Source organism: Pongo abelii, chromosome 19 (genome assembly GCF_028885655.2).
Source record: "Pongo abelii isolate AG06213 chromosome 19, NHGRI_mPonAbe1-v2.0_pri, whole genome shotgun sequence".
NCBI classification, from domain to species: Eukaryota; Metazoa; Chordata; class Mammalia; order Primates; family Hominidae; genus Pongo; species Pongo abelii.
In genome coordinates this window covers 18,991,947-19,016,006 of record NC_072004.2, presented here as the reverse complement: position 1 = coordinate 19,016,006, position 24,060 = coordinate 18,991,947, and the positions used below count along the sequence as shown (strand labels likewise).

At 45.2% G+C, this 24,060-nt stretch overlaps 1 protein-coding gene and 1 pseudogene across 3 annotated transcripts in view; one reads left to right on the top strand and one right to left on the bottom strand.

Moving 5' to 3' along the window:
* The first annotated feature begins 4,909 nt into the window (after positions 1–4,909).
* Positions 4,910–5,930, top strand: LOC100433858 (actin, cytoplasmic 2-like; annotated as a pseudogene).
* A 4,027-nt stretch (positions 5,931–9,957) lies between these two features.
* The window catches only part of COPS3 (COP9 signalosome subunit 3), a 34,849-nt gene continuing 20,746 nt past the window's right edge, over positions 9,958–24,060 (bottom strand). For all 3 annotated transcript variants that reach the window (XM_054535094.2, XM_063717824.1, NM_001131111.1), the window contains 5 exon segments: positions 23,400–23,573; positions 17,936–18,022; positions 12,054–12,167; positions 10,601–10,681; positions 9,958–10,272 (listed from right to left, as the gene is read on the bottom strand). In XM_054535094.2, the coding sequence (XP_054391069.1) occupies positions 10,219–10,272; positions 10,601–10,681; positions 12,054–12,167; positions 17,936–18,022; positions 23,400–23,573 (510 nt within the window). In that variant the 3' untranslated portion in view covers positions 9,958–10,218.

Genomic DNA, 24,060 nt, shown 5'->3' with positions numbered 1-24,060 from the left:
GGTGCGGGAGCCGTCCGAGCGCGTCCTGCACCTCGAGGAGAGCCGGGCCTCCCTAGCTCCCGCAAGCCCAGGAACACAGTCCGAGTCCTGCAACTCCGAGGTCTGACGGAGAAGCAGGGGCCGCTGCCCGACAACCACCCTTTTCCGCCGCCACTATTCCGGTGCCCCCCTCCGGGAGGTTCCGAATGGTTCAGACCGCACCAGCTGGGGATGCTGGGGGAAACCATTTCATTAAGCGCGGGAGTATGCTGAAACTTAAAAACCATTTTAAAAAGAGATTTGAGGGTCAATATAGCCAACCTAAGGCTTCCTGTCCACATAAAAGAGAAAAATAAAGAAAAAACGTTATAAGAGGTTGGCAGGCTTTTTTTTTTTTTGCTTCACCAATGGTTTTTATTAAATTGCTGATGGAACCCGTCCTCTCCCTACATTGAGAGTATGGAAGGTGCGGGCGACGGCCGTCACGTGACGCGGGGAAGGCGCGGCGCCCGTGGGAGGTTGCTTGCGGAACACGCGACCGGTGTGCGCGCGCATGTGTGGGATTCGGTGTTTCTCAGTGGGTCTTTTTTAAAAATGTGAAAATCAGTTTTTGAATAATATTCTTATTTTGAGACGGAGTTTCGCTTTCGCTCTTGTTGCCCAGGCTGGAGTCCAGTGGCGCGACCTCGCCTTACTGCAACCTCCGCTTCCCGAGTTCAAGCGATTGTCCTGCCTCAGCCTCCCGAGTAGCTGGGATAACAGGCGTCCGCCACCACACCCGGCTAATTTTTTGTATTTTTGCAGAGACGGGGTTTCACCCTGTTGGCCAGGCTGGTCTTGAATTCCTGACCTCAGGTGATCCACCAGCCTCGGCCTCCCAAAGTGCTGGGATTACAGGCGTGAGCCACCGCGCCCGGCCTGAATAATATTTTTTAAAACTTGAGCGCCCATTACTAAATTTAGCTACTTAGAAGTTAATTGTAAAGCCATTAGTTTGTGATGTAGTGTGGGTCCTTCTAGTGAAGACCGGAGCTCTAGAGATGGGAATCAGAGCCTGACCCGCCCGCGCGCGCTGCCCCCTGAGGTGTGGCCGCCCGGGAGCCTTCCGCCGCGGCCGAAGCTGTGGTTGCCGCAGAGTCTCCAGAATGTGCTCACCAGGAATAGAATAGAAAAGTGGGTGGTTGTGTTTTTGAAATCAGAGGTCACTTATTTTTTCTCTTTAAATTTCCACGTTCTGGTCGGGCGCGGTGGCTCACACCTGTAATCCCAACACTTTGGGAGGCCGAGGTGGGCGGATTACGAGGTAAAGAGATTGAGATCATCCTGGCCAACAGGTGAAACCCCGTCTCTACTAAAAATACAAAAAAAATCAGCTGGGCGTGGCGGCACACGCCTGTACTCCTAGCTACTCGGGTGGCTGAGGCAGGAGAATTGCTTGAACCTGGGAGGCAGAGGTTGCAGTGAGCCGAGATCGTGCCACTGCACACCAGCCTGGCACAGAGCGAGACTCCGTCTAAAAAAAAAAAAAAAAAAAAAAAAAAAAAAAAATTCCATGGTCTGTTGAAAACGGGACACGAGAAAAGAACGAAAGTGCATCTTGTGTTTTCTGCCGTTTTATAGTGGCTTGGTAAAGATTAAGGAATATGGGGTGGCGTTACGAGGTTAGGGATTGCCTTTATGTGTTTAATTATTCTTATCAAACGAATTTCCCCTGCTGTTGGACAGCGCAAACTTAATTTATGAGGCGGTAGTAAGTTACAGGGTGATTTTATTTTATTTTATTTTATTTTTGAGACGAAGTCTTGCTATGTCTCCCAGGCTGGAGTGCAGTGGCGCGATCTCGGCTCACTGCTACCTCCACCTCCCGGGTTCAAGTTCTTGAAACTAATGTTTGTTAATGAGATTTTTAAGTCAAGAACAAGGTTTTTTTCACCTTGTAACTTTAATTCCAGGAATTACCTTTTTCAGTTTGTTAGTGGAGATCACCACCTTGCTCAGATTATCCTTATTTCCATGGTGATAGGCTAATGGAGGAAGGTTATTCAACCACTGCATTTTCAGTAAAAGTCAATGTGCATTTACCACACCTGGGCTCAAGTTAGGCCATTAACATCTTTCCCAGCACCACTGGCTTCAGCCACCTACCTCTTTTGGAGGTACTTTCTTAAATAAACCTATAAATCTTAAAAAAAAAAAATTAACAACTGCCAAATCTTTGCCTCAGTGAATTGCACCAAAGGTTATTTAAATTGGGCTCTCATGGGGTATACATTTTCAAGGACATGCAACAAAAGGGACATCTTAGAAGTCAGAAAATGTACCCATTCTCATGGGAAAGACAGTTGAAACTCAGCAGTAATGTTCAGAAAGCACAGATACCAATAATGTCCAACAATCCACAACCAAATGAAATGCAATGCTAATCTCAAAGCTTCTATCCCATAATGGAAATTGTATGAAATGATTCCAGAAGCTCTGGATATGTTACTGCCTGGCATGCATACAATCCAGAATGTGTTTTTTCCACCACTGAAACAGGCTCAATCAGAATTAAGACTTTTTCCACCACTGAAATAGGCTCAATCAGAATTAAGATTTTTTTTTTTTTTTTTTTTGAGACAGAGTCTCTCTCTGTCGCCCAGGGTGGAGTGCAGTGGTGCGATCTGGGCTCACTGCAAGCTCCACCTCCCAGGTTCATGCCATTCTGCCTCAGCCTCCCGAGTAGCTGGGACTACAGGCGCCCGCCACCACGCCCAGCTAATTTTTTTTTTTTTTTTTTTTTGTATTTTTAGTAGAGACGGGGTTTCACCGTGTTAGCCAGGATGGTCTCCATCTCCTGACCTCGTGATCCACCCACCTCGGCCTCCCAAAGTGCTGGGATTACAGGCTTAAGATTTTTTGGATGCTCTTCTGCCTTCTTACTACTGCTAAACCAAGAGGCTTCATTACAGCTGAGTATCCAAACTGATCAATCACTTCCAAGGCATCATTTGCCAGGACCATAGAGCCAAGTGGTAGGGAAAAGTCACATCTCATTCAGAAATTTGTTTTAGAGTTTTTTATATGTACCCTTAGCCACAGGGGCTCTGATGCAGCTGTAGGATACAGCTGGGCTTTATCTTTCAGTCAAACCACATGTCAATGACTCTTAGTTTCCAGTTTCAGGAAGAAGGGGTGTATTTCATTTGTAAGCATTTCAATTTAATATTTTTAATCACATCTCATTATTTTCAAGTTACTATAACTGATTCCCTGTTATAAAAATAATGATCTAAGTTTTTGTTTCTTCCAGCAACTGAGAAAAACATTCCGTTTTTAAATGTTTTGAACAGTTTAGGAGTCTGGCCAGCTGCTGAAAGGCAGCAAGCAATGAGTAACATTTCAGAAGGTGAGATAAATGCACAATTTCTTTTTTTTTTTTTTTTTTTTGAGATGGAGTCTTACTCTGTCGCCAGGCTGGAGTGCAGTGGCGTGATCTTGCCTCACTGCAACTTCCCCCCTCCCGGGTTCAAGCACTTCTCCTGCCTCAGCCTCCCGAGTAGCTGGGACTACAGGTGCGTGCCACCAAGCTCAGCTAATTTTTGTATTTTTAGTAGAGACTGGGTTTCCCCATGTTGGTCAGGCTGGTCTCGAACTCCTGACCTCTTGATCTGCCCTCCGAAAGTGCTGGGATAACAGGCGTGAGCCACTGCGCCCAGCCCATGCACAATTTCTTTCTCTTTTTTTTTTTTTTTGAAACGGAGTCTCGCTCTGTCGCCCAGGCTGGAGTGCAGTGGCGCCATCTTGGCTCACTGCAAGCTCCACCTCCCGGATTCAAGCAATTCTTCTGCCTCAGCCTCCTGAGTAGCTGGGACTACAGGCGCCTGCCACCAGGCCTGGCTAATTTTTTATATCTTTAGTAGAGACGGGGTTTCACTGTGTTAGCCAGGACGGTCTCGATCTGCTGACCTCGTGATCTGCCTGCCTTGGCCTCCCAAAGTGCTGGGATTACAAGCGTGAGCCACTGCGCCCGGCCCAGCCCATGCACAGTTTCTAAGTTCAGGTTTTAGGTAATTAGACAATCAACTCTGCACATAAGGCATCCAGTCAGTTGTGAGATATGAGTTATTAGTGGTCCAATAAAGGCTGTTAGGATTAATTTAATATTTCTTACCATAGCAATTTCTGTAAGCTTTTAAAAATTAACCTCTCTCCACCAATTAGAATTCATCTGCTATGCCTTTTGTGTTTTAATCTACTACTAGTGCCTATTAAATACCAAGTGTAGAAATTTTAGTCTAACAATCAACTGTAGAGCCAGTCTATGGATTCAGACTTATTAAATGCTTTTTGCAATTAAAGTTCTCTGATTTCAGCCTTTGATGTTAGGAAACGATACAGATAGGATTTTGTCTTTGTTCACTATCATTGAGTAATTCAGTTACTTAAAAAGATAGCCATCACATTTTTTTATTCACAGAGATCTGATTTACCTAGTCATTTATTTTCTCTGGCCCCTTTGCAACTGCTCAGACTTAGGTCCAAATAACATAACCTTCCACAAAGTGGGTACCAATTCAGGTTGGAACCCAGAAACTTAGGACTTACAAACCCAAAACTTCATATTTTGTTTTGTGTTTTTTTTGTTTTTTTTGTTTTTTTTGAGATGGAGTCTCACTCTGTCACCCAGGCTGGAGCGCAGTGGTGCCATCTTGGCTCACTGCAAGCTCCACCTCCCGGATTCAAGCGATTCTTCTGCCTCAGCCTCCCGAGTAGCTGGGACTACAGGCAGGTGCCACCATGCCCGGCTAATTTTCCATATTTTTAGTAGAGACAGGGTTTTACCATGTTAGCCAGGATGGTCTCGATCTCCTGACCTCATGATTTGCCTGCCTTGGCCTCCCAAACAAAGTGCTGGGATTACAGGCGTGAGCCACCGTGCCTGGCCGATTTGATGGTTTTTAAGATGGGAGTTTCCCTGCACAAGCTCTCTTTCTGCCTGCTGCCATTTGTGTAAGACGTGACTTGCCTCCCGCCATGACTGTGAGGCCTCCCCAGCCACCTGGAACTGTAAGTCCATTAGGCCTCTTTCTTTTGTAAATTGTCCAGTCTCAGGTATGTCTTTATCAGCAGCGTGAAAATGGACTAATACAGATGACATGGAGAAGATCTGGCACCACACCTTCTGCAGTGAGCTGCACGTGGCCCCAGAGGAGCACCTAGTGCTGCTGACCAAGGCCCCCCTGAACCCCAAGGTCAACAGAGAGAAGATAACTCAGATCATGTTTGAGACCTTTAACGCCTGGGCCATGTATGTGGCCATCCAGGCCATGCTGTCCGTCTACACCTCTGGGCACACCACTGGCATTGTCCTGGACTTTGGAGATGGGGTCACCCACATGGTACCCATCTACAAGGGCTATACCCTCCCCCATGGCATCCTGTGTCTGGACCTGGCTGGCCAGGACCTGACAACCCCATGAAGATCCTCACCAAGCTTGGCTACAACAGCTCGATCACCATGGCCAAGCAGGAGATCAAGCATGACAAGGAGAAGCTGTGTTGCCCTTCAAGCAGGAGATGGCCACCGCTGCATCCTTCTCGTCCCTGGAGAAGAGCTATGAGGTGCCCTATGGCCAGGTCATCGCCACTGGCAACGAGCAGTTCCAGTGTCTGGAGGCACTGTTCCAGCCTTCCTTCCTGGGCATGGAATCTTGCAGCATCTACAAGACCACCTTCAACTCCATCATGAAGTGTGATGTGGACATCTGCAAAGACCTATATGCCAACACGTGCTGTCTGGCGGCACCACCATGTACTGGGGCAAGAAGATCACTGCCCTGGCGCCCAGCACCACGAAGATCAAGATCATTGTGCCTCGCCCCAAGCGCAAGTACTCGGTGTGGATCAGCAGTTCCATCCTGGCCTCACTGTCTACCTTCCAGCAGATGTGGATCAGCAAGCAGAAGTAAGACGAGTCAGGCCCCTCCATCGTCCACCACAAATGCTTTTAAACGGACTGTGAGCCGATGCATAGCATTTGCTGCATGGGTTAATTCCAGAGTATAAATTTACCCTTGGAGGCCTGGCGCGGTGGCTCACGCCTGTAATCCCAGCACTTTGGGAGGCCGAGGTGGGCGGATCACAAGGTCAGGAGATCAAGACCATCCTGGCTATCATGGTGAAACCCCATCTCTACTAAAAATACAAAAAAATTAGCCGAGCGTGGTGGCAGGCGCCTGTAGTCCCAGCTACTCGGGAGGCTGAGGCAGAAGAATGGCGTGAACCCGAGAGGTGGAGCTTGCAGTGAGAGGAGATCGTGCCACTGCACTCCAGCCTGGGCGACAGAGCGAAACTCTGTCTCAAAAGAAAAAAAAAAAATTTGCCCCTGGCAAATGCATACACCTCATACTAGCCTCACGAAACTGGAATAAGCCTTCAAAAAGAAATGTGTCCTTAAGGTTTGTATCCAACATCAGCACTGGATTGTAAAACTTGTTGCTAATTTTGACTTTGTATTCAAGTTAACTGTTCTCCTTGGTATTTGTGTAATACCCTATACATATTTTTTATTTCAACCCTTAGTACATGTGGCTTGGTCACTTCATGGCTGAGGTAAGAACTGGCTTGTGGAAGACAGGTCGTTAGCTTGGTGAGTCTGTGTGGCCAGCAGTCTCCGATCTGTGCAGTGTATTCATGTGTCAGGGCAGAGTGTTCTGCTGTAGAGCCTGGTAAGGGGTCCTGAACCAATTGTTACTGTCTTGCCAGTCTATCAGGGTTGGAAAAGTCCAAGCCATAGGACCAAGTTTCCTTTCTTAGCTGATGTTTTCATGCCAGAACGCCATGAGCTACTTGTCTTGAGTTGGAATTAGTTTGCATTTCCACCTGTAAATGTATTCATCCTTTTATTTATGTAGGGTTTTCTTGTACTCAATTCTTGATTCTTTGAGATGACAACACATTTTCTTTTTTTACTGTTATGTGAGAACATCAGGCCCCAGCAACACGTCATTGTGTAAGGAAAAATAAAAGTACTGCGGTAGAAGAAACAAAAAAAATCGGCTGGGTGCGGTGGCTTAACACCTGTGATCCCAGCACTTTGGGAGGCCAAGGTGGGTGGATTGCTTGAGGTCAGGAGTTTGAGCCTAGCCGGGCCAACATGGCGAAACCCTCTCTAGTAAAATGCAAAAGTTAGCTAGGCGTGTGGTGGGTACCTGTAATCCCAGCTACTAGGGAGGCTGAGGCAGGAGAATTGCTTGAACCCAGGAGGTGGAGGTTGCAGTGAGCTGAGATCACACCCACTTCACTCCACCCTGGGCAAGAGTGAGACTCCATCTCAAAAAAAAAAAAAAAATTGAGGAGTCTCACTGAGGTAGTAGCTACAGTGAGCAGATACCACCCCTTAGGGGTTGGAGAACAAAGGGAAAAGACTGGGATGAATAGAATTTAAAATTCTGAAGGAGGGCGCAGTGGGAAGATGGGGGAGGCCTGCCTCCTGGGTCCCTGTATCTCTAAGGGGCTGTGCTGAGGCTGATTCTAAGAGCATGGGGGAAACTGCACACTGGAAGCAGACTTGCCTGGACCATACTGCTCAACAGAGGCAGATGCAGGGAGCCTGTCGCTTTCTCCCCCGAGCTCTAATCCCCTTCCTGCTGGTTTGCAGAGGTCTAGCCCAAGAATCACAAAGCAGAACACAGAACAGAGGATTCAAAGCTGAAACGATTGTGACCAGCCAGCACTCCCCTCAAACACTGACTCAGGGTTTGCAGGTACTAGGACAAGGTTCTAAATAACATATCCCCTTTCAGTTCAAAGTTTCCAAAAAATGCAGTATTTTAATGAATTCACCTTGGGAAAGAAATTATAATAGCATCCACATCATTAGCAGCTCACAATAGAGTTACTTTTCACTTATATAGTCACGACTGACAAGTACTAGCAATTCGCAGACACATTCTAAGTGATTTTGATTTCAGATCCAGATAAATGAGAAGCTAATTGTTTTTTAAAAATAAAACAGGGTCTGTAATTCATGACACAGATAAAAGATCATTTCCCATTAAATATTTTGTTTCCTAAGTGCAGGTATACGTAAACAAGTGAAAGGGATGCAACCCACAAATAGTCCTAATTCAAGTGCTAGAGAATTTGACAGTTTAGTTGATGGGTCAGCAAAATACAGGCTTTAGGTCAGACCTAGCCTGCCGCCTCCTTTTTTTTTTTTTTTTTTTTTTTTTTTTTTTTTTTTTTTTTTTTTGAGATGGAGTTTTGCTGTTGTTGCCCAGGCTGGAGTGCAATGGCATGATCTTGGCTCACTGCAACCTCCACCTCCTGGGTTCAAGCGATTCTTCTGCCTCAGCCTCCTGAGTAGCTGGGATTACAGGCACCTGCCACCACACCTGGCTAATTTTTGTATTTTTAGTAGAGACGGGGTTTCACTATGTTGGCCAGGCTGGTCTCAAACTCCTGACCTCAGGTGATCCGCCTGCCTTGGCCTCCCACAGTGCTGGGATTACAGGCGTGAGCCACCGTGCCTGCCACTGCCTACTTTTTATAAATAAAGTTTTACTACTAACACGGCCACAGTTACAATAGGCCATGTGACCTCCAGAGCCTAAGTATGGGCTCTATTAGGGTAACTTTTTATGTGACTCATGAGTTTTGTTTTGTTTTGTTTTGTTTTAATACAGAGTCTTGCTCTTGCCACCCAGGCTGGAGTGCAGTGGCACGATCTTGGCTCACTGCAACCTCCGCCTCCCGGATTCAAGCGATTCTCCTGCCTCAGCCTCCTGAGTAGCTGAAATTACGGGCACCCACCACCATGCCCGGCTCATTTTTTGTATTTTTAGTAGAGATGGGGTTTCCCCATGTTGCCCAGGCTGGTCTCAAACTACTGACCTCAGGTGATCACCTGCCTTGGCCTCCCAGAGTGCTGGGATTACAGGCATGAGCCACTGCGCCCAGCTGAGGTTTCTTTTTTAAATAATGAAAATATACCTTACCAGACAACTTGAAACATTTTAAGAATTGAATGTTTGTAGTAAGAGACAGATGTTTTTTAAGGACCAAATTGGATGTGTTTTAACCTGACCACACTTTATTCTGCTCCACACCATTCCAGGGCTAAATCAGTAAATCCTAGTGCAAATTCCTGTGACAGGAGAAGCCCTCAACATAAATCAAAATGCAACTATCAGTTTACCTGAAATCCTTTGACAAGAAAAAGTGGGAAAGCCTGCCATTTGTCTCCTAAAAACTGCAAGTCAAGAGGGGGAAAAAAGCCATTTTCAAGACTACAAAAGTGTAGTGCCCACTAAAGGTTGGAAAGTGCTTTTGACACCACCTGCACAACACGGCAAAACCCCATCTCTACAAAAAAAAAAAACCTGGCTAAGCTGGCTGTGGTGGTGCTCACCTGTAGTCCCAGCTACTTAGGAAGCTGAGGGAGGAGAATCACCTGAGCCTGGGAAGTTTAGGTAAGCCACGATGGCACCATTGCACTGCAGCCTACGTGACAAAGACCCTGTCTCTTAAAAAAAAAAAAAAAAAAAAAAAAAAGTGAAGCACCAATGCCATCTCATAATCCACAACTCATACTCTCACTAATATGCATATTAATTTTAATTTTAAAAATTAGCTTATGCCTCAGGGATGCTCCTTTTTTTTTTGTAAACAGAGACAGGGTCTCACTATGTTGGCCAAGGTGGTCTGAATTCCTGGCCTCAAGCAATCCTGCCTGGGCCTCCCAAAGTGCTAGGATATTACAGGTGTGAGCCACTGTGTCTGTCTGGCCTTTCTTTTCTTTTCATTTTCTGAAGACACTGATTACAACTTTTAGATTTTTTTTATATACAAATTTGTCAATAAACAAAAACCTTTCAGATTCAAATCTTGCAAAAATTCCTAAAATCCAGCTATTTCTGTTCACAATGAATGTGCTTATTAAAAACTTCAGCGGAGAAAAAAGTGATACAGAAGACACATTAATGTTCAAGCAACTTAAAACAAAAAGGTAGATTTAATGCAATAACAATAATCTGAGGATAAATAAATCCACGACAGACTTTAAAGTCTGCAAATGTTTCCTTTCTTTGCAGAGAGAATGGTTTTCTGAAAGCACACAGGACTGAAGATGTCAAAACAAAACTTAATTTCTTAGTCTCCAGGTGACACAGGCTTGGTCCTCTCTGCTGCCCTCCGAACACTTGTCACTGGCCCAGATGGTAGTTTCTCTTGTTTAGCTCAGGATGGATGTTAGTTTCAAGAATAACTGGATGGTTTGTTTCCTGAATCATCTTCTTGTGAGCCCATACTCTGTAAAGGTAAAGTGAAGTTATGTATTTATGTTTGCTTTTATCAAGGGTTCCCTGGCAGCCCAATAAGCACACCAGTTATCCTGTCCCTCCGAGAACAAAGCCCCCTGTGAACAAGGGCAGGCAATTCCAGGAACCACCCTAAGCATCCCTAAGTGTACTTCCAGGCCATCATCTGAAAATGCTCTCAACTAATATTTCTCCATGACCGTACTGGTAAGGTTCTCAAGAAATATTTAATAACGTGAAACTTAGTTCCTGTGCCTGATGTGACAACGCCCCTCCTTCTCCACCCAGCCTACTTCTTAAAATAAGGGAACTCTCATCACCTTTTGTACAAACTGAGGGTTCACTGTGATCTCCTGGTCCATGGCTTTCAGCCGCTCATCCAGCTCAATGCACTTCAGCATCTGCATGACAGGCACATTAGAAGGTGGTCAGCGGCGGGTTTAGGTCAGCTGCATCCTTTCTAACTTACACTGTTCACAAGGGTGCTATAGGTTCACAATCTCTTGATCTGAAACCCCTGGGGCCACATGGGTTTTGGAGCCAGAGTATTTTGGACTCAGAAAGCTAATACATCTATCGTATAATACCCAATATCCCACCCAGCAGGATCTAGGCAAACCTCATAATCAAACACATAGTATCTTCTGCAGTGAAACTGGAGTATATTCACACTGAGATAAATGAAGACTAGACACCATTTCAGGTGACATTTTGCCATTAAATTAGTTACAAAAAATATATAGTTTTCTGAGATTTAATATTCAGTTCACTTCCCTGCTCAGAGGTAAGAAACACAGACCACCCACAGAACGCCCCCTTCAGCCCCCAGAATCAGGGGCAGCATGCCCTCAGGAGACACAGAGGTGGCTGCTGCAGCTGCAGCCAGGCTGTTGCCTAAAGGGGACTGTCAGGGAGGGCTTTGCTCTTCTCCTCCAGCCACCCCGACTCTGCTTCTCACATAGAGAGAGATGTTTCCTGACCTCCCAACCTGGAACTCCACAGACATTTCAGCAAAAACACAAGGCTCTATGTTGTAAGTGGCAGCTGGGAATAGATAAAATTATACTAGGCCCTTTAAGTGTTTTCAGAGTTAAGGGAGGTTTTGATGAGCTAGCTGGGATAACTAACCCACCATTTATTTATAGCCATACAATCTGAGAGAGTTTTGTTTTTTTGAGACAGTCTCCCTCTGTTGCCCAGGCTGGAGTGCAGTGGTGCGATCTCAGCTTACTGCAACATCTGCCTCCCAGGTTCTAAGAGATTTTCCTGCCTCAGCCTCCAGAATAGCTGGGATTACAGGCGTGCACCACCACACCCGGCTAATTTTTATTTTTATTTTTAGTAGAGACGGGGTTTTGCCATGTTGGCAGGCTGGTCTTGAACTCCTGACCTCAGGTGATCCACCCACCTCAGCCTCCCAAAGTGTTGGGATTATAGGCATGAGCCACCACACCCGGCCCGGAAGAGTTTTAAGCAGCCCATTCTGGGTTTCTTTTGTTGTTGTTGTTGTTGCTCTTCTTGAGACAGAGTCTTGCTCTGTCACCCAAGGTGGAGGGCAGTGGCACAATCTCCGCTCACTGTAACCCCTGTCTCCAGGATTCAAGCAATTCTCCTTAAGCAGCCCATTTTGAAATTAACTTTCTAGTAACTAAGATGTTCACAGACTGGGAACTACCTGTACTTAAAACTAAAATTATCCTGGAACATAGGAGCAATTTTCAAATACATCTCAACCATCAATTAAAAAAATAAAAACCTGGCATTCATGTTTACCTCCTGATCAATGTTATGAAGCATCGCTGGGTTATTATATTTTTCAGGGTTATCATGGAAACTGACCATACCGTCCTTCTGGTTAATACTTGCAAAAATCTCACCATCTTCTATCTACAGAAAGAAAAAAAAAAAAAATCAGGAAAGCAGTTTAGACCTCAATGCTATATGAATAGTCATCCAGTATAATCACAGAAAAGCATGGAAGGCAACATGGATATAAATAAACTTGTATATTTTTAAGTGCCATCTGTTTATCCAAGTATTTATTAAATACCTACTATTTGCTAGGCACCATTGTAGATGCTAAGAGGTGTAAAACTGATACACACAAAATCCCTGCCCTTGCATTTTTGTTATTGAGGTGAAGTCCACACAACATAATTAACCATTTTATTTATTTATTTATTTATTTATTTGAGATGGAGTCTCACTGTCCCCCAGGCTGGAGTGCACTGGTGCGTTCTCGGCTCACTGCAACCTCCGCCTCCAGGATTCAAGCAATTCTCCTGCCTCAGCCTCCCAAGTAACTGGGATTACAGGTGCCCACCACCACACCAGGCTAATTTTTTTTTTGTTTTTTTTGAGATGGAGTTTCGCTCTTGTTGCCCAGGCTGGAGTGTAATGGCGCAATCTCAGCTCACCCCAACCTCCGCCTCCCGAGTTCAAGCAGTTCTCCTGCTTCAGCCTCCCAAGTAGCTGGGATTACAGGCATGCGCCACCATGTCTGGCTAATTTTGTATTTTTAGTAGAGACAGGGTTTCTCCATGTTGGTCAGGCTGGTCTCCAACTCCTGACCTCAGGTGATCCACCCACCTCGGCCTCCCAAAGTGCTGGGATTACAGGCGTAAACCACCGTGACCAGCCATTTTTTTGTATTTTTAATAAACACGGGGTTTCACCATGTTGGCCAGGCTGGTTTCGAACTCTTAACCTCAAGTGATCCACCCACCTCGGCTTCCCAAAATGCTAGGATTACAGGCATGGGCCATCGCGCCTGGCCTACCTTTTTAAAGTGAACAATTAACTGGCATTTAATGCATTCTACAATGTTGTGCCACCACCATCTCTATCTAGTTTTGGAGCATTTTCATCACCCCAGAAAGAGGCCCTAGGCCCATTAGCAGTCCCTCCCCATTCCCTCCTCCTCCTCCCAGCCCCTGGAAACCACCAATCTGTTCTTGTCTCTTATGGATTTGCCTTTTCTGGATATATGAATGGAATCATATACTATGTAATCTTTTGTGGTCTGGCTTCCCTTAGCATGATGTGTTTGGGGTGCTCTTGCATTTTTCAACATCAACTGCACTGAAATATAACTTACATTGCCTTTTTTTTTTTTTTGAGATGGGGTCTTGCTCTGTCGCCTGGGCTGGAGTGCAGTGGCTTGATCTCTGCTCACTGCAACCTCCACCTCCTGGGTTCAGGGGATTCTCCTGCCTCGGCCTCCTAAGTAGCTGGGACTACAGGTGCGCACCACCATGCCCAGCTAATTTTTTTTTATTTTTAGTAGAGACGACGTTTTGCCATGTTGGCCAGGCTGGGCGACTGTATTTTAAAAAGTAAAGCCTAACACGTTTTCTTTTCATCCCAGTGGAAACTATCTTCTGATTCTTCAAGAAAACTTTACTACCACTGGGGATTCCAAGACAGATTCAAGGTCTATATATTATTTATTTGCATCAGTTACTGGGGAATTATTTGACTGATCCTCAAAGCCAAATCCTGCCCGTGAAGTTAAAAAGTGAGATACCAATAAAAGTACAAAACAGTTATTTTATTCCTAACAAGATGTTCCACACAGTGATAATAACTTGTCCATTTGTTAGCAGTGAAACTGCTGGCCTACTCCTCTGTAGCTTTGGAAGGGATAGATGCTATTTAGTGAAATAGCAACCAGCCCAATACATATTATACACAATGCATGGTTCTCTATGTGATCACAGAGAGCTGCCTCTTTAAGCAGATGGAATGTATCTAAGTAAAATTTGGACCTATCTTCATCACAGCAGCACTATTCATGATAAATAAACCAGAACTGGAAACAACCCCAATGTCAAACTATTTATTTATTTATTTATTTACATTATTTGAGACAGCGTCTTGCACTGTTGCCCAGGCTGGAGTGCAGTGGCGCGATCTCAGCTCACTGCAAGCTCCGCCTCCCAGGTTCATGCCATTCACCTGCTTCAGCCTCCGGAGTAGGTGGGACTACCGGCGCCCACCACCACGCCTGGCTAATTTTTGTACTTTTAGTAGAGATGGGGTTTCACTGTGTTAGCCAGGATGGTCTCAATCTCCTGAGCTCATGATCTGCCTGCCTCAGCCTCCCAAAGTGCTGGAATTACAGGTGTGAGCCACCATACCCGGCCTATTTATTTTTTTGGAGATGCAGTTTTGCTCTTATCACCCAGGCTGGAGTACAATGGCGTGATCTCCAGTCACTGCAACCTCTGCCTCCTGGGTTCGAGCGATTCTCCAGCCTCAGCCTCCCAAGTAGCTGGGATTACAGGAGCCTGCCACCACGCCTAGCTAATTTTTTTTGTATTTTTAGTAGAGATGGGGTTTCACCATGTTGGCCAGGCTGGTCTTGAACTCCTGACCTCAGGTGAGCCGCCTGCCTCAGCCTCCCAAAGTGCTCGGATTACAGGCACCACGCCCAGCCTGTCCAACTAATTAAAATGGAAAAGTGTATCAAACACTGGAATATTGTAGCCCTGAAAACAAATGAACTACAGCTACATACAGCATCACGCATGACTCTCACAATGCTGAGCCAAAAAACCAGATTCCCAGAAAGAATGTGCTGTGTATTTCCTTCTACATCAAGCTCAGAAACAAACAGAACTAAAATAGGATGTTAGAAGTCAGGATGGGAGGCCGGGCACGGTGGCTCACGCCTGTAATCCCAGCACTTTGGGAGGCTGAAGTCAGGAGATCAAGACCATCTTGGCTAACACGGTGAAACCCCGTCTCTACTAAAAATACAAAAAATTAGCCGGGCGTAGTGGCAGGTGCCTGTAGTCCCAGCTACTCGGGAGGCTGAGGCAGGAGAATGGCGTGAACCCGGGAGACGGAGCTTGCAGTGAGCCGAGATCACACCACTGCACTCCAGCCTGGGCAACAGAGCCAGACTCCGTCTCAAAAAAAAAAAAGAAGTCAGGATGGAACAACCTTTCTAGAGAGGCACAGGGCTGGAAGCAGGCACAAGGGATATTTTCCAGGTGCTGGTCATATTCTGTTCCTTCTTCTAGGTGTTGGAATCTTTGTTTAAATGTGTTTAGCTGTACACTTAAGTGTACTTTTCCAATGTTTACTTTAAAAAAAACAAAAACAAAAACAAAAAAACAAAAAAACAACCCTGGTCTCACAGACCTTTCATTCCAGAAGGGTTTTTCAAGCCTGGCAGTCCTGACATTTGGGGGCAGATAATGCTCTGGTGTGTGGGCTGTCCTGGGTACTGTAGGACGTTTAGCAGCATCCCTGGCCTGTACCCATTAGATGCCAGTAGCACCCCCATCTGTGAAAACCAAAACTGCTTCCAGACGTTGCCTAATGTCTCCTGGCAGACAAAATCACCCTCAGAGGAGAACCACTGCTCCAGAGCCTGTCAGGGTGTCTGGGCTGGTTAAGCAGGGTTCAAAACTCACACCCACTTTGACCCCTCAACGTGTTGCTAGCTAGTATGTTCTGTCTGGTGTCATAACCAGTCATGTATTTCTTCTCACTCACCACTGAAGAGGGAATTTCTTGGGGAAAGCGTCCATAGCTTACTTATTCTGTGTAACCCCTGTGGGGTTACCAAGATGCTCTTAGCAGACACAAGTCATAGACATATGGTTTTGTTTGGTGTGTGCATGTTTTGAGTGGTAGGTTGAAGCAAAAAACCCTTTAGAACACTTGTAAATTGAACTATCAAAATGAAATACTCAGCTGGGTGCAGTGGCTGTATCCAGCTGTAATCCCAGCACTTTGGGAGGCCAAGGTGGGAAGGTCACTTGAGGCCAGAAGTCTCAAGTTATGCCTGGCCAACATAAAGAGACTCTGCCTCTACAAAAAATTTAAAAATTAGCCGGGTGTGGTGGCACACATCTGTAGTCCCAGCTACTTGGGAGGCTGAGGTGAGAGGATCATTTAAGCCTAGGCAGTCAAGGCTGCAGTGAGCCATGATTATGCCACTGCACTCCAGCCTGGGCAACACAGCAAGACCTTGTCTCAATCAATCAATGAATCAAAATACAGTACTCTGTTATCACAAGGGAAACTAGTTTTATTACTCCTAATTCTGAAATCATACAGGGGGTCATATGAAGCTTTGCCTGTCCTGAGCTGAGGACACAGGTATTCCGTGAACTAAAACCAGATCAGAACTATGTACTTATGTAACTGAATAGGTAGGTAGATTACAATACATCAATGTGGTGGGTTATCATATAGTCATTTAAATAATGCTTATCCAAATCAGGAGTGGTTGCCTGGTTGGGGTGGGGCTAAGAGTGGGGAAATGCAACTGGGAGGTGATAAAGAGGGAGTGTCAGGGCACTGGTGCTATCTCATTTCCTAAGCTGGGTGCTAAGTCCTGGGTGTGTGCTCTGGCCTCCTTTATGTCAATGCTGCTTATGGACCAAAACCCTCAGTGAGGGAAGAGGCTGAGTCAGAATGTCAGTCAATGATATCACTAAGCACATTGTGTAGTTCAGCAAACATTGTTCGGCAAGATTTCTTGCTGCAGCAGTTGCTTGATGTACGTACTGGCAAAAGCTTGTGATCTCATCACAGATAAGCAGAGAAAGTAGCCCTACCTTATACCTTTATATACCCCAAATATTTCATGAGTGTTATGAGGTTTACAAAAATTCTGATAATGAAAATATGTAAATATAGCCACCTGTAATACCAGCTACTCGGGAGGCTGAGACAGGAGAATTGTTTGAACCCTGGAGGTAGGGGTTGCAGTGAGCTGAGATCACACCACTGCACTCCAGCCTGGGCAACAGAGCGAGAGTCCGCCTCAAAATAAAATAAAAGAAAATAATAAGGAGTACAGGGCTGGGTGCAGTGGCTCACGTATGTAATCCCAACAATTCGGGAGGCCCAGGAGGGCAGATTGAGCCTAGGAGTTCAAGCCCAGCCTGGGCAACATGGAGAAACCCCATCTCTTCAAAAAAAATACAAAAATTAGTCAGGCATGGTGACACATGCCTGTAGTCCCAGCTACCTGGGAGGCTGAGGTGGGCGGATTACTTAAACCCAGGGAATTGAGGCTGCAGTGAGCCGAGATTGCACCACTGCACTCCAGCCTGGGCAACAAAATGAAGCCATCTCCAAAAAAAAAAGAAGCACAAATAGGATGCAAGCCTGATGTGTATATCATATGAGCACACCAAAACTAGAAACCATATGGATAAGGAAACAGACCAAATTGTCAATAGTGGTAGACTTTGGAGGCTCCCCCGGCTTTTCTCCTTTTTAATATTTTCCACAATGAACATCTGTTACTCTTACAGAAACAAAAATCCAGTAATTAATTTTTTAAAAAATGAAAATCCAGGCCAGGCACGGTGGCTCATGCCTATAATCCCAGCACTTTGGGAGGCCAAGGCGGGCAGATCACGTGGTCAGGAATTCGAGACCAGCCTGACCAACATGGTGAAACCCCATCTCTACTAAAAATACAAAAAATTAGCCGGGCATGGTGGCGCATGCCTGTAGTCCCAGCTCTCGGGAGGCTGAGGCAAGAGAATCACTTGAATCCGGGAGGTGGAGGTTGCAGTGAGCCAAGACTGTGCCACTACACTCCAGCCTGGTGACAGAGCGAGACTCCACCTCAAAAAGAAAAAAAAAAAAAAAAAGAAAGAAAAAGAAAAAGAAAATCCACTTACCATGTGCAGAACATATTTTTCTGCCTCCTGAGGTCCAGATAACTGCACACGACTTGCCATATCTTGTAATGATAGAGTTAAAAAGGTCTGAAAGTCAGAAGCAGAATTAGTCACAGGTAGGAACAACGAAGGAAGGACATTTTATTAAATGTGTACAGAGCGGCCAGGCGTGGTGGCTCATGTCTGTAATCCCAGCACTTTGGGAGGCTGAGGTGGGCAGATCATGAGGTCAGGAGATCGAGACCATCTTGGCTAACATGGTGAAACCCCGTCTCTACTAAAAATACAAAAAATTAGCTGGCATGGTGGTGCGCCTGTAGTCCCAGCTACTTGGGAGGCTGAGACAGGAGAATCGCTTGAACCCAGGAGGCGGAGGTTGCAGTGAGTGGAGATTGAGCCACTGGACTCCAGCCTGGGTGACAAAGTGAGACTCCGTCTCAAAACAAAAAACAAAAAACAAAAAAACCCCAAAAAAGAATTAGCCAGGCGTGGTGGCACGTGCCTCTAGTCCCAGCTACTTAGGAGGCTGAGGCAAGAGAATCAGAGAATTGCTTGAACCCAGGAGGTGGCGGCTGCAGTGAGCTAGCTGAGACTGTGCCACTACTCTCCAGCCTGGACGACAGAGCAAGACTCTATTTCAAAAAAAAAAAAAAAAAAAAATGTGTACAGAGCTCTTCCCATTGATGTACAGAATAAATTTGTGTAGATGACTTAAAACTGATGGGCCAGGCGTGGTGGCTCACGCCTGTAATCCCAGCACTTTGGGAGGCTGAGGTGGGTGGGTGGATCAATTGAGGTCAAGAGTTCCAGACCAGCCTGGCCAACATGATGAAACTCCACCTCTACTAAAAACGCAAAAATTAGCCAGGCATAGTGGCAGGCACCTGTAATCCCAGCTGCTTGAGAGGCTGAGGCAGGATAATTGCTTAAACTTGGGAGGTGGAGGTTGCAGCGAGCCGATCGCGTGATTGCACTCCAGCCTGGGCAACAGAGTGAGACCCCATCTCTAAATAAATAAATAAATAAATAAATAAATAAATAAATAAATAAAAACTGATAGGCTGGGCGTGGTGGCTCACGCCTGTAATCCCAGCACTTTGGGAGGCCCAGGTGGGTGGATCACAAGGTCAGGAGATTGAGACCATCCTGGCTAACATGGTGAAACCCCGTCTCTACTTTAAAAAAAAAAAAAAAAAAAAAATTCGCCAGGCGTGGTGGTGGGCACCTGTAGTCCCAGCTACTTTGGAGGCTGAGGCAGGAGAATGGCGTGAACCCAGGAGGCGGAGCTTGCAGTGAGCCAAGATCGCGCCACTGCACTCCAGCCTAGGCGACTGAACAAGACTCCATCACAAAAAAAAAATAAAAAAATAAAAACTGATAAACCCAGTGGTTTGTCATCAATTTCCTAGAGGAGTAATGAAAAAGAATTTTATATATTTGTAAACTGAAAAGGAATCCAAGGTATGCACATCATTATGAAGATTTTCATCTTTTGAATTTTGTATTATAAATGTATAATCTATTAAATACAATTGAAAAAATAACATTGATCATTCAAAATTCAAAGTTAACATTTTTAAACAAATGGGGGAGTTAAATAGAAGAGGCTACACACTTGTGATACATGGGGAAAACCAGTGTTTACCACTGCTCTCTTGGGATCTGATGAAAATGACCCCTTTCAGAAACACATTAAAAGAGCTCTATTCTTAATGGCAGCTGGTAATATTTACAACAATGGCATTTTCAGAGCTGGGCATATTAAAACCCTCATCTTGAAAATTCTTTTTTTTTTTTTTTTTTGAGATGGAGTCTTGCTCTGTTGCCCAGGCTAGAGTGCAGAGGCGCAATCGTAGTTCATAGCAGCTCAAGGGAACCTCGTTTCAGCCTCCTGAGTAGCTGAGGCTACAGGTGTGCACCACTGTGCCCAGCTAATTTTATTTTTTTATTTTTTGTAGAGATGGGATCTTAGTTGCCCAGACTCGTTTCAAGCTATCCTCCTGCCTCAGCTCCCCAAAGTGCTGGAAGTACAGGGGTAAGCCACTGTACCTGGCCATAAATTCTTGATGAGCCAATAATTTTAAAACCTACATATACTTTAGTTCAGAGAATAGTACCCAAGAAATTGAAATTACTGCTAACTTTAAGAAGTACACAAGCAGTTTAACACAAACGAAGACTCAAAAGTCAACACTCTAGCCTGGTCAACACAGTGGGATCCCATCTCTACAAAAAAATGTAAAAGTAGGCCAGGCGCGGTGGCTCACGCCTGTAATCTTAGCACTTTGGGAGGCCAAAGTGGGTGGATCACTTAAAGTCAGGAGTTTGAGACCAGCCTGGCCAACATGACGAAACCCCGTCTCTACTAAAAATACAAAAATTAGCCATGTGTGGTGGTGTGTACCTGTAGCCCAGCTACTCAGGAGGCTGAGGCAGGAGAATCGCTTGAACCCAGGAGGCAGAGGCTGCAGTGAGCAAAGATTGCACCACTGCACTCCAGCCTGGACAACAGAGCAAGACTCAGTCTCAAAAACAAAACAAAACAAAACAAAAAAACAAAACAAACAAACAAACAAACAAAAAAGCAGGGTCAAGAATAGCACATAGAGTATGACCCCAATTACATATAACTGGGAAAGTCTATGCATACACATAGAAAAGAAACAGAGAAGAGGAACCTAGAAAAACATCTACTAGGCCGGGCGTGGTGGCTCATGCCTATAATCCCAGCACTTTGGGAGGCCGAGGCAGACAGATCATGAGGTCAGGAGATCGAGACCATCCTAGCTAACATGGTGAAACCCTGTCTCTACTAAAAATACAAAAAATTAGCCGGGTGTGGTGGCGGGCACCTGTAGTCCCAGCTACTCGGGAGGCTGAGGCAGGAGAATGGTGTGAACCCGGGAGGTGGAGCTTGCAGTGAGCCGAGATCCGCGTCACTGCACTCCAGCCTGGGCACCACAGCAAGACTCCGTCTCAAAAAAAAAGAAAAAAAAAAACCAAAAGAAAAACATCTACTAAAATGTTAACACAAAGTAATATTTCAATGGGAGAGGTGGCAGATTTAACCCATCCCTAGCTGCCTTCCATCCCAGCCATGCCATCACCTACTGATACAGTCTACCTGTTGAGACTTCTTTGGATTTTCTACTAAGAAAAACTTGGCTAGAAAAATCCTTTGATGTTTCCCCCTCTTTTCATTTTAGCACTGGGACATCATGCCTAAAATGGAGCAGCCACTATCACAGATGTAACCTTCTGACTAGCTATGTCCTTTAAAGACATGGTTCCTGCCCACCATACCTTATGGTAGCCCTCCCCAGGTCCCTCTGGCAGGCAGTGCTTGTGAATTCAGTGTACCACAATCCACCACTTCGTGTCAACACATGAAGGACCCAGGACCTTGATGACTTTGTGAGTCACTGCCCCAGCCCTGGAAAGACCATTTCGAGTTGAGACTCTTCCTGTTTGATCAAAAAAAAAATTTTTTTTTTTTTTTTTTGAGACGGAGTCTCGCTTTGTTGCCCAGACTGGAGTGCAGTGGCGCAATCTCGGCTCACTGCAACCTCTATCTCCCAGGTTCAAATGATTCTCCTGCCTCAGCCTTCCAAGTAGCTGGGATTACAGGTACGTGCCACCACATCCAGCTGATTTCTGAAACCGTTATTTAATTTTCATTTGCTATTTTGCAATTTAACATCTTTTGTAACATGTACTATCTTTTATGTTTGTTAACATTTGGGTTCTTTTATCTAAACCTCAATTACTAGTCACAAACAGAGTGCAGCTGTTTTTTAATGGCTACCTCTTGATGGCGAAAGACAGAAATTTACTTAGAATGGTCCTGTTGGCACTTGGGCCAAAAAGACAATTCTATGGAGAGAATTAGGCTGCTTGTTATTTAAGTCTCTTAGATCCTGGTCTTTTAAACCTGTAGGTCAAGCTGGTTTTTCTGGCTCACTGGTTTGGTCTTTCAGCTGATTTCTCTTTCACGTTCTTCATTTTTCTCTCATAAAAATTAACTTTTTACAAATTCACTACTGATTTCCTTCTATTCTAGAAGCTATGGCTAGTCTTTCTAGAGTATTTGGAAGGATTCTTTTTCTTGCCCATTGACCCTCTCCTCACCTTCCTTCCTCTTCTCCTTAGGATCCTTTATCCTTGTATGAGGTCTGCCCACCTCAACAGCCACCCCGACCCACCTCTCTTCTCTAGTTTCTCCATTGGGCTAGGGGAAGTCACCTCTCCCCTAAGTCCTCACATAGCCAAATCCATCAGCCTTTTCCATTGCTGGGTAGCCTGGCAAAAAACAGCTATCCTATTCTGGTTCTTTGGCTCGTCCCCAACCATCCATCACCATGGTTGACACAAGGCAAAGGATGTGCACAGGAACAGATACATCGTGTTCTCAGCAGCTGTGAACTGTGCATCTCTGGCCAGACTTCCCAAGAGAAAAAAGCAATCCTCTATTTGTTGAGCTACAGGATTCCTGTAACTTGCAGCCTATACCTTCCTAAAACACAAAAGATTTCATTTTTCATTACTTTTCTGTACTGTTTGAACGTTTGATATTAAGCATATTTTCTATAGTCAAAACCCAGCAGGTTATTTTCACCTTGAAAATAAAAATTAAATAATTGGTTTATATCCTAGAAGAAAATAAAAATTATATAATTGGCTTACATCCTAGAAGTCAATTGCACAAAGTTTGTACAACCCTGGCCGAAATGGTAATGTCCGAGTAGTACTATGTTCACATAAGATGTTCTCATTGGCTGGGTGCGGTGGTTCATGTCTGTAATCCCAGCACTTTGGGAGGCCAAGGCAGGTGGATCACATGAGGACAGGGGTTCGAGACCACCTGGCCAACATAGCGAAACCTTGTCTCTACAAAAAATACAAAAAATTAGCTGGGCGTGGTGGCTCACACCTGTGGTCCCAGCTGCTTGGGAGGCTGAGGTGGGCAGATCACTTGAGCTCAGGAGGCAGAGGGTGCAATGAGCCGAGATCACACCACTGCACTCCAGCCTGGGCAACAGAGCAAGGCACTGTGTCAAGAGGAAAAAAAAAAAAAAAAAAGATGTTCTAATAGAGATCAGCACAGACAGACAGGTTGCAAGGCTGGTGACAATGCACTGAGGTCTGCATCATTAGCATCCCTCATCTGCCCTGCTGGAGCTGCCGACCTCTCTGAGGCTGCCTTTCACTGTCTCCCAATGTAGCCTTGTCTCCTACCTTTCTTCCTCTTCACCTGCTCCAAATACCCTGCTCTAGCCCTGAAAAGACCAAAGTTATAAATCAAATTCTTTCTAAGAAGCCAATCACAAGAGAGTTCTCTCTCAGCACAGAAATCCTGCCATGCTTTATCCCTGTACCTGCTTCCTCAGCTCTGAAAAGGGAGAGAAAGGGAAACGTGGCTCCCAGGGGGTCAGGAGCTGCCCTGTGAAGGTGGCGCTTTCCTCACCTTTGTTAGCCTCTGAATATTCTTCTTATAAAGAGATGACAAGCATTGCTTCACCAGTCCCATGTTGTTATCGCGAGTGAAGGTTTCACTGTGCTTATTCACCAGATTTCGGAGTTCTGAGGGGTTGTTGGTTGAATACACTTGTGCTAACTCGTGGTATGCATTGCTAAGAGGCTAAAGATGCAAAGGAGGGAAAAAATTCAGATTAAAACTTCAGAAGAGGCCAGGCGTAGGGGCTCACGCCTGTAATCTCAACACTTTGGGAGGCCGAGGCGGACAAATCACCTGAGGTCAGGAGTTAAAGACCAGCCTGACCAACATGAAGAAACCCCGTCTCTACTAAAAATACAAAATTAACGGGGCGTGGTAGCACATGCCTGTAATCCCAGCTACTTGGGAGGCTGAGGCAAGAGAATCGCTTGAACCTGGGAGGTGGAGGTTGCGGTGAGCCAAGATCGTGCCACTGCACTCTAGCCTGGGCAACAAAGCAAAACTCCATCTCAGAAAACAAAAAACAAACAAACAAACAAACTTCAGAAGACTCAAATGTGTATAGGAAGCAAAAACACACTTACATACTATTTTTTAAGCAAGTATATCCCATATTGTCAGGTAACAACACACTGTTACCCTAAAAATTATAATTTACCCAAAGCAAATG